Raw genomic sequence first — 15,729 nt, 5'->3', positions numbered from 1 at the left:
GTCTTTTGCTTATTTTTCCTATGAGTGTGTGTATCTTATATTGTATCACAGCCAGGTTGAAGGCTGACCAAGGAGAGAGTGGTGAAAGAGCCTCCGGATTGAATTGATCAAACATGGAGAAATTGACTAATCCCACTCAAACTAGAGTAAATATTAGCTTATAACGATCAATTAGATATTAGACTTAGGCATTAATAAAGTCAATTTGACTTTAGGTTATTTTAGGCTTTTATGTCTTATTTCACTCCACTGTGTTTCTCGGTTTATCCCACATTCATAAACTGGACTGATTCAACTTGGTTGTAATCTTATATATGAAAGTTTTTGCTTTCTCATTAAGTAATACAATACAGGGAACTTTTTCGAGTTATCTTTGTTTCTTTAGCTGCTGGATTTCCATCACATGGTATCAGAGCTCAGTTATATCCATGAAAGCTGTGAAGTGTGAAGACCTAAGGATTGCTACTAGCAAGACAGATCAAGGGATTGTTAGCATGGTACGTCAATAAGCCAAAAGGGTTTCAATGAAACTAGGTATCATTTCACTTTTTTAAATTCCAAGGCAAGGTCAATTCTTTTAAATTGGAACTCCATTTTCAGCCACCATAGATTTTCAGCCATTGTTTTCAGCTGCCATTGCCGGTTGTTGTATGGAACAATCATACAGTATCATAGTATAATCGTACTAAATCATACAGAATCCATATGGAATTGCTAAGAAAGTGCTGCGAAAAACAATTTACAGCCGATATTATTCTTATTTCTCAGTTTTCTCAGTTGCTGAATATTCATTTAATAGCTTTGGGGGACAGAATCCAGATAAAGGCAATAGCAGGCAGCTTTAAATGAACTTCTCTCTCACGTGTTTAGAAAGCAGAATTCAGAAGCAGATAGACTCTCAAACGATGGTCACCAGGTACCTGATGAAAGAGTGTACTTCGAAGAGTACAAGAGGATGATACCAATTTATCAGGTTATGTATAATTGAAGAAGGTCCACCGTCCTGTGTTGAAAATGTAACTAGGTTCGGTCTTTATAATTATCATTGTATTTCATGTAAAAGAAAAAAGAAAAAGAATTTATTATTATTATTATTATTATTATTTTTCTAGTCAAAGCATGTTTTTCTTGCTTCTAGGGTTCATTGAGTCTAAAAGAAAATTTGGCATGTGTCAAAGTAGCATTTGGATTATTATTTTAACAAAAAGGAAAATTTTATTTTTAGTCAAAAAGACCCATTTTGTCTAACAAGACCAAGTCGGCCCTACCTTGTCAAGTTGGCCTTAAAGAGGCACCTATTCAACCTCCTGGACAGCTATAAAAGGAAGAGACTTCGACCTCATTTGAACACTCACTCACACATCGATCTTTGTGCAAGATAGAAGAAGAAATAGAGCGAAGGCCAAGGAGAGAGAAGAAGAATCCAAGGAAGAGAGAAAAATTGAATTTTCAGTTGTTTCTGTTCACAGGTGCGAAGGTGTTGGGGCAACTCGATGAATTACAGGGCCGAAATTTCTTGTTTCTGTTCACATGTGCAATGGTCTTGGGGAAACTCTGCAAATTACAGGGCCGAAATTCTGTTCACACGTGCGAAGGTGCTGGGGCAATTCTGCGAAGTTGCAAGTCCAAAATTTGGTGCTTGAAAAGGTTTGACCAGCTTTGATTCTTGTTGACTTTGTAAGTTTGTTCTAGTTGGAGGAGATTTGAAGGAGGGTTGACTTGGTTCCTTGTGGAGGTCTTTGTCTTGGGTCTTGGGTCTTGGATGTCTCACTTTGATCTGATTCTATAAGAAAAGAAGTTGTTTGGGTTTTCCCCCTTGTGGGGTTTTGCCCTCCCTATATAAGGCAAAACATTACTCAAGACTCAGCTAGCCCTTCGCATAATGCAATCTTGGCTTTGATAGCGTGCCCTCAACTTAAACTTCTATTTTCACTGTGTTGCAACAAAGACAATATCACACGCGGTCAAGAGAGAGAACATGAAGAAAGTACAAGACCGAAAAGGTGAACCCTACTCGACTTGGAGCCTACAGCTTGTGTTCTTTGCTTTTTGTGATCTTCATGCATTTTATATTTTGGTAATTGCTTGATAGAGAAGACGTAATTAAGTAATAAAAGCCAACAAACTCTCACAAGAAATTATTAAGTAAGAGGAATCAACCCTAGTCTATTAGCATATTGATTTCTCGACATGGTATCAAAGCTAAGGTGAAGGAAGGTCAGCTTGAGGATCACATTTTGTTGGCATTCTTGTTTGAAGACATTCTTGAAGCAGCTATCTTCTCTCTCTGTCTCCAAATGGCAAGATACATGAAGAAAGGTCTCAAGACTCTTAGGAGTCACCTTGAATCTATCAAACGTTGCATCATCAAATTCATCTCCAAACTATCTAAGGAGTCATGGTTGGAAGTTTTTATTCTGCTCTTAAAGGCTCATTTGAAGACGATAATACATGGGTAATCGACAAAGGAGCTTCAAGGCACATGACAGGGGAATGCGGTCAACTCAAAACTCTATCAAAAGTAAACTCTTCTCACTCAGTGGAACTTGGAGACAAGAATAGATACCCGGTGAAAGGAATTGGATCTATGTCCTTGGAGCTGGAATCAAATGGGAATATGCATCTCAAAAATATACTCTATGTTTCAGGTTTGAAAAAGAACTTACTTTTTATTTCTTGCTTAGAAGATAAAGGTGATAGGGTGGCATTTGTTGATGGCAAAGTTATTGTATGGGATAAGGAATCAGTATTGAAAATAATATTGGGATTCGTGATGGGAGGTTGTATAGACTTCTAACTCCTCCTCGTCAAGCTCTAGTGCATTTAGACATCAACCCTTGTGAATTATGCCATAGAAGGTATGGTCACCTTCATTACAAAATATTGCCATCTTTGAATCAAATGGTTACTGGTATACCTCAATTGAAAGAAGAGCATGGAGGAGTCTGTAAGGGATGTGCTCTTGGAAAGAATGTGAAGAAACCATTTACTAGCAGTGGCACAAGATCCAAGGAAATTTTGGATCTCATACACTCTGATGTTTGTGGACCTATGGCAGAGAAGTCACTTGGTGGTCATCAATCCTATGTAACATTCATTGATGATCACTCTAGAAAGTCTTGGATATACCTCCTAAAGTCTAAGGATGAAGTATCTGAGAAATTTCAAGAGTTCAAGGCAGAAATAGAAAATTTGACAAAAAGGAAGATCAAAGCCATAAGATCAGATAATGGTCGAGAATATACTTCAAGAGAACTTGTGGCTTTTTGGAAAGAAAGTTGTACAGCCATGTTACATGACCAAGACCTTCCCAAGTTCCTATGGGAGAAACTTCTATAACAGCAATGTATATACAAAATCTAAGTCCTCATAGAATTCTTAATGACATGACCCCGGAAGAAGCATTTACAGGAAAGAAGCCAAGTGTTGATCATCTCTGAATTTTTGGATGTCTCATATACATTCACATCCCCAAAGACAAAGGGAAGAAGTTGGACACGACAGGTATAAAAGGCATCTTTGTTGGATATAGCACCTTTATCAAAAGCATACAGAGTCTACATCAAGGAAGAACGTCGTATAGAAGTAAGCGGAGATGTCATTTTTTATAAAAGCATTGCATACAAGAAGTCCAAGGATATTCCCATTGATTACGATGAAGAAGAAGAACCTATCTTTACTAATGAAGAAGTTTCAAGGCAAGACAACTTCGGAACCTACAACTAATCATGAAGAAATTGAAGGACCAAGTGACCCTGTGCAGCAAATCCTCATTCCAGAACCTCGAAAGAGGCCAGCTTGGTTAAGGACAACTCTACAAGAAGCCGAAGGGCATGCAGCAGCAAAAGGAACATTCAGGGAAAGCAAGAAGCTTAAGAGATAATCAGGTTATGCAGCTTGCATGACTAAATTTATTGAAGCACAACCCACCACTTGTGAAAAAGGCAGTCGAACATCATGAATGGAATAATGCAATGCAAGAAGAATACCAGTCTATAATGAAGAATGATGTTTGGGAAATTGTTCCTAGACCTAAAAACAAATCAGTTCTGACTTCCTAATGGGTGGCAAGAAGATTCTCTCAAAAAGAAGGGATTGATTATGAAGAAACATTTGCTCCAACAGCTATACCAACATTAGATCATCCATTTGTATTGCAGCCACTATGGGATGGAACATTCATCAAATGGACATAAAAGAAGCCTTTCTGAATGGGATGATTGATGAAGAAGTTTAGATTGAGCAACCCCAAGGATGTGAAGTTCATGATCCTAATCTCTACATCAAAGTGACAAAGAATGAACCTGTGATCATACTACTCAATGTGGATAAACTACTAATAACAGGTGTGGAGCGTCGTATTCAAGAATGCAAGAACCAACTTGCAGCTAAATTTTATATGAAGGACCTTGGAAAAATGCATTACTACTTGTATGGCAGAAACCTGGTGAAATCTATCTTGGTCAAGGGAAATATATGATCAAAGATCTTGCAAAAGTTTCGTATGATGGATAGTAAATCTATGACAACTCCGATGATAACTAATTTGAAGTTAAGGAGTTCAAATTCAAGCCTTGTTGATCCCACATCCTACCGACAGTTGATTGGCTCCTTGATGTACTTTGTCAACACCTGGCCAGACATATGTTTTGCAGTAAACATTCTTAGTCAATTCCAGATGGACCCAAGGCATGATCATTGGATATCCACTAAACATATTTTGAGATATTTATGTGTCAATGTGTTTATCTGATGATGTTGATGCTTTATATGTATAAAATTTGAAAAAAAAAATGAATATATTTTGTATTTTTTAATGTTTGCTGCAGTTTGCCAATTTTCACAGATGTTTCCAAGAGGATGTTTTCTGGACCCTTGCCAATTTTCTGCTAATGCAGATGTTATCAACACTGGTTGATTTTTCATAATGCTGGTCTTAATCAGTGTTTTGCAGTTTAGGAAGGTTTTTATATTTTCGTCTTTTAACTGATAATGGAAGAACTGATCTATATCCAGAGTTATGAAAGTTTGACGCGGCCTTTTCAAACAGTTAATGGTATGCAGATGCAATTGACTGATCACAGTTTGATAGGGAGTTTGTAGAACCCCTAATCTTTGAAATGTAAGTGAAACAGCACATTGAAAGTGTGAATTGTTTTCTCCTTGGATAGAAATGACAGATTTTTTCATTGGAATAAACAAAATAAATAAATAAAAGTGAAGTAGAACATGACTTAACAACCATCATGATCATGTTAAATTTATATAAATATTTAAAGGCAACTTATGCAAACCATTCTAACAAAAAATGAGTATCCTTCTTTTATACATTTAGCTAAATTATCAATATCCTTCTATTATGCATTTAGTTAAACTAGTTAAAAATGAATATCTTCAATCTTGATCTACATGAGGTTTCAATTCATGCCAAAAGAGATAATTGTGGATTCTTATTTGCCAAGTACAAAAAGGCAAACAGAATAAACGAACACAAATTATCAATAAACCGGTTATATAAGAACTTTACATGTTATCAAGGTCAATAAAATCTGCCTTCACCAGTTCTGCTGTAAGTCTGTACAGTCCATCAGGTACAGGCTCATTTACATCTTGACGCTGGTAGTACTGGAATTTAAATCCAAGAATATGTGCAGCATGAGACTGTCAAGAATTGAGAATTAAAAAATTAGCTATAACTCATGAGAGATACAACTTGTCCAACAATACATTCATGATCATCCCACCAATCGTCAATAACTACGAAGACAATTATATGTTGTGTAAGCAGCGGCATAAATTTGCCCAGATTATGTAACAACAAAGTTTTGTATTTCAAAAAATGTAACCACTTAAAAAATACAGAAGCCTACCTTTGGGAAGATAGGTATTAGTTCAAGAAAAGCATCATTTTCAGGTTGCAGCTCAAAACATTCCAAAACCTGCAAAGAATTCCTTAGCCAGTTTAAACACCATCACACCAGTGGAAGATAATAAGACATCTAGCATGTTTCTCTGGAACAGCCATGCATGTTAAGCATACTAAAACCTCATGTGTGGCAGCACAGGAACAAAGTAAGTTGGACATTTATAAAATAGTACTGCCAATTTCTCCAGAATATATACAATAATATAACTAAAACAGGTAATCAGAGTAAGATGGTGCAAAAAAAAGACAGAATGCGGACATCAATGAAAACAGATCAGCACTCTTACCAACCTCTTAATAAAATGAACAGCAATATAACTAGGTGATTAGAATAAGGACCATCATCTTTTGTAATATTTGGGGGGTGATTACAAATAATACTAGAATCTAGAATGCAAAATATGCTCAAGCCATCCTCCTCACATGATACAACTATAAAATAGTTCGTCTGAAACTTATCTTTGCAAATGGAAAGTTCAATAAAAAAGACAGATTGTATCATCAAAAATGTGCCAAAGAACACTGAATAGAAGGATAATAAATTAAATAAAATGCTGGGACATTCTAGCAGAAAACAGACTACGTATCTTTCCAAGAAACCTTAAATATTGCTTCTGGTTAAAAAGCAAAACACCTACAAATTTCAAAAATCTTTACATCCAAGTAATATAATACACCAGCAAAAAGAGGCAGAGATATTTTGGCATGCTCCTTCAACACATGTTAATTCCAGATTATACATGCATTAAAGAGTTGATAAAATAATACTCAAAATACAAAATGAAACTACAAGTAAAGAGTAGTGAAAAAACTTACAATGTCAAAAACACGGTTTGGGTCCAAATCAAAGTGGCCAATTAATGACTGCAAGGTAATGAATGATGAACATAAGTACATGTACGAAAGTTGTATAGAGGCTATAACAGACCTAGAGAACTTCATTGCACTAGTTAGAATAAACTAATTCTCCACAAAAGACCACAATGGCAATAACAAATAGAAAGAAACCTTGTCAATATTTAACAAGTATAATGGAAACAAAATAAACTGCAAAAAACAGGCAAATGGTAAATTCATGAACCTTAATTGTGCTGATCACTGCAGATGCAGTCCTATGTGTCAATCCACCAGAACCACATTGACATAAGAGAGTCACCTGCAACAAGTCGCATGGAGTCATTCCATTTCAATTTCAACATCAATTTCTAATTTAAAAAACAACTCTCCTACTAATTCATACTGAACATTGTAAGGTTACAAAAGAATATGGACTTTTTCTTGTAACCCATATCATTAACTTCATATCCATTACCATACGACTCCCACTTGTCGTATGATTTGTACTTGTGTGCCATTTTGCAAGCTTTGTTAGCTCTTCTTGATATGTGATTTATAGAGTAGCTACCTAAATTCTCCCATTCTCCCTGCCAGGAAGCATTCTTCTCCATTCTCCCTACTGAGAAGCATTCTTCTCAGAATGAATCCATTGTACTTTTCTCAAGATTTCTTTAACTTTTAGCCAATGATTCTCATTCAACCATTTCAGCACACATAGTGAGCCACTGATATTCTGAATATTTTGAGATGTAATTTTACTATGCTGAGTTAAAAGTTAAAACTATGACAACATCAGGAAGTGAAGGCAAGGAAACATATTTTACAGTCCAAAAACTCATCCACGATGCTACAAGATAGGCATATCTGGCATGGGATGACAAGATGTTTCAGCCTTTCAGAACAAGTTTTCAAAAGAGCAAGTACTTAGTGCCACGACAAAGAAGCAAGGCTAATAGACGTGACAAAACATATAATTCAACATGAAACAGGGATGGACGAGATTGATACAAAATTTAGCAAACAGGATAATCAGTCGAAAGTTACAAATCAAAAGCTCAAATATTGTTTTAACCACCCATATGCTAAGTCACCTGACACCTGGATTCGGGATACGATGGATATGGGGATTCGAGTGTCAGATACGGACACGTTGACCACACAGAACAGGACACGTTCGGATACGTTTATATTATTTTATTAAAATATATATATATATTAAAAATTAGATATTTCTTAAACAAATTCTCATTCATGATACAAATTCATTGATTTCAAACATAGATCTTCATCTAGATGTAAGTTTTACTGTTTACAAAGTAACATTATGCATAGCACATACAAATACAATTGTGACATAAATGATAAATCATAATACATATTCAATTCATCAATGATCCAATAGGAGAAAGACAAGATAGTAAGATAAAGATACTGACAACTGTAGTTTTCTCATTAAGTCATCATAATCAAAATGTGTTTCATAGGTAGTGCAATGCCAATGGCAAATAGAAATAGCAAATACAAAACAACTAAAAGTATACAAGCCACAAAGCAGTAGGTAGCTCATGACACATGAGTCATCAATCCTCATAGTCATCATCAAAATCAGCATCTATGTCCTAATCATCATGGTCACCATTGCTCTCCTCTATCGCATCCTCCTCCTCTGTATCCAAATTCATCTCTGCATCTGCTAGTGTGGAGGATGACCCCTCTATAGTATCACCATCATCAAATCTGACAGGCTCTAGCACTGGATCATTGAGATCCAAGTTGGCCAATGCCAAATCAACGTTGTTTTCCAGACCCATATCATCAGGAAAGACATCCCACATCTTTGTCTTATCCTTCAACCACTTATCCCTCTGCCTGTAAATAAGACGAAGGTTGGTGTGCACATACACCATTGTCTCTGCCCTTGACTGCTCAACACTGCTCTTCTTGACACTATACAAATTCCCATATGTGCTCCAATTCCTCTCGCAACAAGAGGATAAGCCACCTGAGAGAGGAGCCTCGTGGCTAACTGCTCTAAAGGAGGGCTTGTTGACCCATATTTGCCCACCAAGAATAGGGCTTCTTAGCCCCCCTGCCTCTAATCAGATCATATCCTGCAAATCGACCAGTGCCAGTGGAAAACTCTACAAAAGCATCTTCCACCTCATCAAGGGATGCTCGATCCTGAAAAACCCGCCTGAATGCATCTTTCTTCCCCTGTGAGATTTCACCATCCATGTGAGGAGGGAATCTGTGAGAAGGTCCATCATTCAGTGACTCATGGTTGTAGTATTTTGGCTTCAATGAGTGAGCCAAACAATATAAAGGAGTGCAATTCTTGTCCCATCTGCTGACAAGAATATCTTGTATAGTGGTGAAGAGGGCCTCTGATGATGTCTCATACTCGGGGCACTCACTCTGTAAAATAATGCTCCTCACATACTCAATCATGGAATCTCATCCCTCATAAACCTCTTCTAGGATGGGTTGGTCTGTATCTGCAAATCAAAGCTAGGAAATGATAAGGTCCATGATTTGAATAACTAGATCTACCCTCCCACCAAGCATCATCTAACATTGTGTCCTTCACTCTTTTAGAGGCTACTTGATCTATCTTTCTCCAAAAAGACCAAAACTCTAAAATAACCATGGCCCCGAGAGCGGTCTTGACCTCCCTCAACCTCCTCAACACGTTGAATGAAGAGGCAAACCGTGTATCCGCAATCTTCAACAATAATAGATTGTTGTAATCCTTGTAGATAGTGAGGGCATTTGTATGATTTTGTACAAAGTTACAAATATGTCGTGCATCCTCAATAATGTTACCAATCCAAAGCACATCAGAAGCAATAGATTTCAGTGCTAAGTTCAATGAATGGACAATGCAAGATGTCCAAAACACTTGTGGATATTTAGCTTCCACAATCATGCCAGCAGCCTTGCAAACAGGTGCATTATTTGTAATGATTTGCACACAAGAATCAACACCTACATCTTCAATAACTTTAATCAACAACTCACCCATATATTGTGCATCCTTGTATCGTCCAAGTGCATCCACTACTTTCAAGAAAATTGGGCCATTCAAGGAAGACACCATGAAGTTGATGAGTGGGGTGCCGTGTTGGATCTGTCCATCCATTAGAAACAACGCTAACCCCAGATGTTGGCCTTGATGCTTTAATAGGCTCAAGCATTTTTTCCACCTCTTTTTTTGCCTTCGTCAACAATTTGCTTCTAAGCTTCTCTGACCCAGGAAGCACATACCCTAATGGATCCCCTTGAGTTAGAGCTCGGCACATCTTAATAAATAGAGGTGAGCGTGCAACTTTAAAGGACATAAAGTTTTGATAAGAAAAAAAGGCAATGGTGAGATCAAGCTCTTCCCGTTTCTCCTTTTGGAAAATCTTGTCCATTGGACCAAGTGAAATTGCCTTTCTTTTTGCTGCTTGTCCCCCACTAAAACTCTCAAATGGGAATTTATTGATGCATTTCCTCAAGAATGGAAGGGGGTCATCATTCTTGGCTTTTTTTTATTTTGCAGCCACATTTGCCGTACCAACATTAGACTCTCTTTTCGTTTCTTTCCTCTTTGACAAAGGCACCTTTGTACAAGCTCTAATTCCACAACCTGGTAAAGCCAACAAATGACCTTCCACATGGAAACATGTGCTCATGAAATTATTGTGGCAATAGCTGCATTTCCAACTCACATTGCCTCCTCCCTTCACCTTGTTGGGTGGTCCTTGCTCTCTTGTGACATATTTCCACAAGAGATGTTTGTCAATGTTACATTGAGGAGGAAGTCTTCCCTCAACATTACTTGCAACAGACGCTGATGAAATTGGGAGAGGAGGGCATCTCCAATGGGGACATTCTTCCCCTTCCTTTGCCCCTTCCCTGCTGCCCTTGATTGAGCCATGAATGTTGTATAAAATAAGAAAAATAAATAAAAAAATAAAAACCCAAAAATGTACAAATTTGTAAAAGAAATGCATATGCAAATTGCTGTAATAAAAATGCAAAAATATTAGAGAGAAAATGCACTTACCTGTTGCTTGAATCTCCTTGAAAATGCTCCCACACCCTTTGCTCCTTGCTCCCAAACACCCACAACAAACCCTGATCAAAGTAAGCAAGTGAATGTAAAAAAAGAAGTGCAGAAAGGCTCTTCAAAAGGCACGCGCGTCGTTTTTTTCTTATTCATATCCGGAAATCGTGACACGTCGTGTCCGATCGTGACATGTCGTGTCCGATCGTGACATGTCGTGTCCAATCGTGACACGTCATGTCCAATCGAGACACGATCCGGATTCGATATTGTCTCGATCGAAGACGACGTGTCACGATTTCTGGACATGAATCTTGTCGAATTCGCCAGATTTGCAACACATAGGCCCTGGTGGATGAATCCGGTTTCTTAGCTCATGTGGCATAATGTCAGACATTCAAAATTTCTCATTGGCCTGACAATCGTTTCAGACTCCTTTATATCAACATGTTTTCCTGGATAGAAGAAAACTTATGTCAATTCAAAATGGTTTATTCTCAGGATCAAAAGCAATTTAAAGATGAGTTCAAACCAAAAAATTAGTTAGTGCCACAACAAAGAACAAGGCTTAGACATAACAAAACTTGGAATTAAATGGAAAACATGTATGGACAACATGGAAACGAAAATTAATAAATACAGGGAAAGCAATAGAATGATACACTCCAAAAGATCAGATCCATCCCTACTCCAACTAAATCAAAGTAAACTCCAATATTAGCTTGAACTCTACCCCCTTTTATATAACCACTCATCCCTTAGAGTATACATGCATATCATGCCTATCATAGTAAAAGGAACTCTCTGTAAACATCACGACCCTAATGAAGTGATAAATTGATCATCATTAAAGGGTATTCTATGATTATTATTGATAAATCCATAAAGCTTGTTGAGCAAGCCATATGAAAGCAAGAAAGAAAAAGAAAAATATTGGGGATGGAAAAACAAAGGCAAGGGAAAGCAACTCCAGCAGTTAAGCGCTCCCTCTACAAAGGCACTCATGGACAATGATTTTTCATAACCCAGTGTAAGACTATGACACCTTTCATGAGGTAAACACCAAGCCATTACACCTATCATTTGAAAGGGTTCACCTAGGAATTGTTCCCCCCCCCTTAGGTTTGGAAGCACCTAAATTCCTAATAAAGTCATATGGTAACCCTCCCATACTTAAGTGATGTAACTTGTACACATTCATAAGCTAGTTGGACATTTGAAGTTGATGTATGTGTCAAATACTCTAAGCGCTTTGGCATTGAATATGGCCCACCTTGATGTCTCTATGGTTCTTGTATCAATGATGTTGATCTCACTTGATTCCTTGAGTAAATGCCAGGTTGTTCTTACAAATGCGGCTAGGATCCCTTGAGGGATAAGTGATGCTTCTCCAACACATTGTAGGGAATCTCTTGCCCTATTCCATGACGATGCATGGCACCTTATGGATGGCTTTGGAGCTGCCTTATTGAGGAGCATTCACTTGGATGATGACTTCACACTGATGATATGACCCTCCTCCAACCAAAATACCTTAGACAATGAGTTTTGGAGTGAGGGCGTTGACTTTAGAGATGTCGTACCCCTAAGATGACAACACAACCCGATGTTAGCATTGTACTTCTTGATGGATGTTGAACTACTTGTGATGGTAATTAATGGTGGTGATCATTTTGGGACCCATTTGGAGGGGTAGATCCACCCTTTACCGTGATGAAGCCATCTTATTCCTTAACGATGTCATCCTAGATCCTCTTATGATGACGTTGTGATAATTTTGAACACAATGTGGGCTTTGGAGGGCTATTTTGGTGATATGTCACCTTATTTGGATCATGACCTAGATTGACACACAGGCCCCTTGAACCCAAGCCTTGACTTTACTCATTCATCCACAACAGACCCTATTTTGTCATACCCTAATCTAATGAATATTTTTATTAGAGAATCCTTAGGGAGCACTTTGCTTAAGATCCTTGGGTTACTTAATCCACGCGCCCTACCATGGAAGCCACCTTGTGTTGGATTGTGTGCTTTAGTAAAGAAGGGGTAGTTGTTGAGGTGATAGTGTTAGCACTCCAATGTGTTGCACATTATTAGGTCACCTAGTGAGGCTTTCCACTAGGTGCTACATTTTGTTGTAACAAGGCCAAAATTTTACTAAATGCAATTTATTGTGGATCATAAAGAAGAGAGCTACACCATTAATCATAAACATTATTAAACAAACCTATCTCCATTTACCTTCACAACTAACAGAATTGGATACGAATTTAAAGAAGACGTGTTTTTTAGGACCTTTGTAATCATCTTTCACATGCACTTTAAAAGAACTCTTGCTTAAAACCATAACATAGCACATTTTACCAATAAGGTGATCCAACTTCCCCCTATTTGTGATGGTAATTGATGGTGGTGATCATTTTAGGAGGGTAGATTCACCCTTTACCGTGTTGAAGCCGTCTTATTCCTTAATGATGTCATCCTAGATCCTCTTATGATGATGTTGTGATAATTTTGAACACAGTGTGGGCTTTGGAGGGCTATTTTGGTGATATAACACCTTATTTGGATCATGACCTAGATTGACACACAAGGCCCTTGAACCCAAGCCTTGACTTTACTCATTCATCCACAACAAACCCTATTTTGTCATACCCTAATCTAATGAATATTTTTATTAGAGAATCCTTAGGGAGCACTTTGCTTAAGATCCTTGGGTTACTTAATCCACGCGCCCTACCATGGAAGCCACCTTGTGTTGGATTGTGTGCTTTAGTAAAGAAGGGGTAGTTGTTGAGGTGATAGTGTTAGCACTCCAATGTGTTGCACATTATTAGGTCACCTAGTGAGGCTTTCCACTAGGTGCTACATTTTGTTGTAACAAGGCCAAAATTTTACTAAATGCAATTTATTGTGGATCATAAAGAACAGAGCTACACCATTAAATCATAAACATTATTAAACAAACCTATCTCCATTTACCTTCACAACTAACAGAATTGGGTACGAATTTAAAGAAGACGTGTTTTTTAGGACCTTTGTAATCATCTTTCACATGCACTTTAAAAGAACTCTTGCTTAAAACCATAACATAGCACATTCTACCAATAAGGTGATCCAACTTCCCCCTATTTGTGATGGTAATTGATGGTGGTGATCATTTTAGGAGGGTAGATTCACCCTTTACCATGTTGAAGCCATCTTATTCCTTAATGATGTCATCCTAGATCCTCTTATGATGATGTTGTGATAATTTTGAACACAATGTGGGCTTTGGAGGGCTATTTTGGTAATATAACACCTTATTTGGATCATGACCTAGATTGACACACAAGCCCCTTGAACCCAAGCCTTGACTTTACTCATTCATCCACTGCAAACACTATTTTGGCATACCATAATTTAATGAATACTTTTATTAGAGAATCCCTGGGGAGCACTTTGCTTAAGATCCTTGGGTTACTTAATCCACGAGCCCTACCATGGAAGCCACCTTGTGTTGGATTGTGTGCTTTAGTAAAGAGGGGGTAGTTGTTGAGGTGATAGTGTTAGCACTCCAATGTGTTGCACATTATTAGGTCACCTAGTGAGGCTTTGCACTAGGTGCTAGATTTTGTTGTAACAGGGCAAAAATTTTACTAAATGCAATTTATTGTGGATCATAAAGATCAGACCTACACCATTAAATCATAAACCTAATTAAACAAACCCATCTCCATTTACCTTCACAACTAACAGAATTGGGTACGAATCTAAAGAAGACGTGTTATTAGGACCTTTGTAATCATCTTTGACATGCACTTTAAAAGAACTCTTGCTTTAAACCATAACATGGCACATTCTACCAATAAGGTAATCCAACTCCCCCCCTATTTGATGATAAGTTAGAACTTAGAACTATAAAAGAGGTAACAAAACCAATTATTCAATTGTCTTGCACAACTAGATACATACCACAATAGATGTTGTTACATTACAAATGTTTATACATACCCAAAGTACATAGATCTAGATAATGAACAACATTTCTATTCTCTAATCGAATTGCATTCTCATAACACTGCCAGAAACAAGAGAAATGAAATGGAAAACAACAATGGAATGACAAAACCAGGCAACAAAGTTTTGGAGTATAAGATAAAGAAACAATCCCCCAATACCACTGCCTACATGACTATTAATGCATAGAGCAAGTGTAAGAATTGAATTAGTAATTGATTGCTTGCAAGACTACCAAATGTTAGATAATGCCACAAGGGACTTTATTTCGAAAAGTGTTGTGGACCATGTTGGAAGTCATTGTCATTGATGTCAAAGTCTAGTCATTGATGTCAAGTGATATTAGGTTTTTTTTTGGGGGGGGGCTTGTTATCGATGGAAGAATTTCTTCCTTGGTTCCTAAACTCAAATGAAAAATCTAAGTGTTTGGTCAGATAGCCCTCTCAGAGAGCTTTATAGTGATATATGGCACTTGGTCAAACTCCCAAGGAATGAAGAGAAATATTGAGTTGAAGTTTAGTCATGGTTCCTTTGGCTTATGGTTCCAAAAGGGCCTCACCTCATCAGATCAGTGCCAAAACAAAATGGAACGCACAAGCTCAGGAGAAACATGTCGACCAGCGACAAGCAATGGAGCAGCAAGGCGCTGGACACAGCGCCCAGTCACAAAGGAGCTATTAGCAAGAGCCCAAGCACTTATCAGATCACATGGTCCAATCGAATATCCACACAACAGAACAAGTGACAGGCAATGGCCAACTAGGTGCTAATCACTACGCCAGATCGCCAAGGAGTTGGCGACAAGAGTCAGAGCGCTTATTAGACCGCCAAGTATAAACAATGTGCACACAAAAGAACGAGCAACAAGCAACAGGCGACACATGTGGCATCCAAGTGGACCCCAGCGTGTCATGGT

General features: G+C 37.8%; 1 protein-coding gene across 8 annotated transcripts in view; it reads right to left on the bottom strand.

Moving 5' to 3' along the window:
- The window catches only part of THO2, a 323,352-nt gene that overhangs the window by 221,160 nt on the left and 86,463 nt on the right, over positions 1 to 15,729 (bottom strand). For 7 of the 8 annotated variants that reach the window (XR_016249455.1, XR_016249456.1, XR_016249457.1 and 4 more), the window contains exons 8-11: positions 7,008 to 7,082; positions 6,743 to 6,790; positions 5,871 to 5,939; positions 5,528 to 5,661 (exon numbers count right to left, since the gene is read on the bottom strand). Coding sequence is in view for 5 of the 8 variants with exons in the window: in XM_089385721.1 (XP_089241847.1) it covers positions 5,528 to 5,661; positions 5,871 to 5,939; positions 6,743 to 6,790; positions 7,008 to 7,082 (326 nt within the window). In the remaining 3 variants the exon portion in view is untranslated. The remainder of the gene's footprint in view (positions 1 to 5,527; positions 5,662 to 5,870; positions 5,940 to 6,742; positions 6,791 to 7,007; positions 7,083 to 15,729) is intronic. The other variant, XM_089385725.1, reaches the window with a different exon arrangement.

Source organism: Pinus tabuliformis, chromosome Q (assembly GCF_031772625.1).
Source record: "Pinus tabuliformis cultivar Carrire ecotype Pingquan chromosome Q, CPIR1, whole genome shotgun sequence".
Taxonomy (NCBI): domain Eukaryota; kingdom Viridiplantae; phylum Streptophyta; class Pinopsida; order Pinales; family Pinaceae; genus Pinus; species Pinus tabuliformis.
This window is presented reverse-complemented; position numbering and strand designations above follow the sequence as displayed.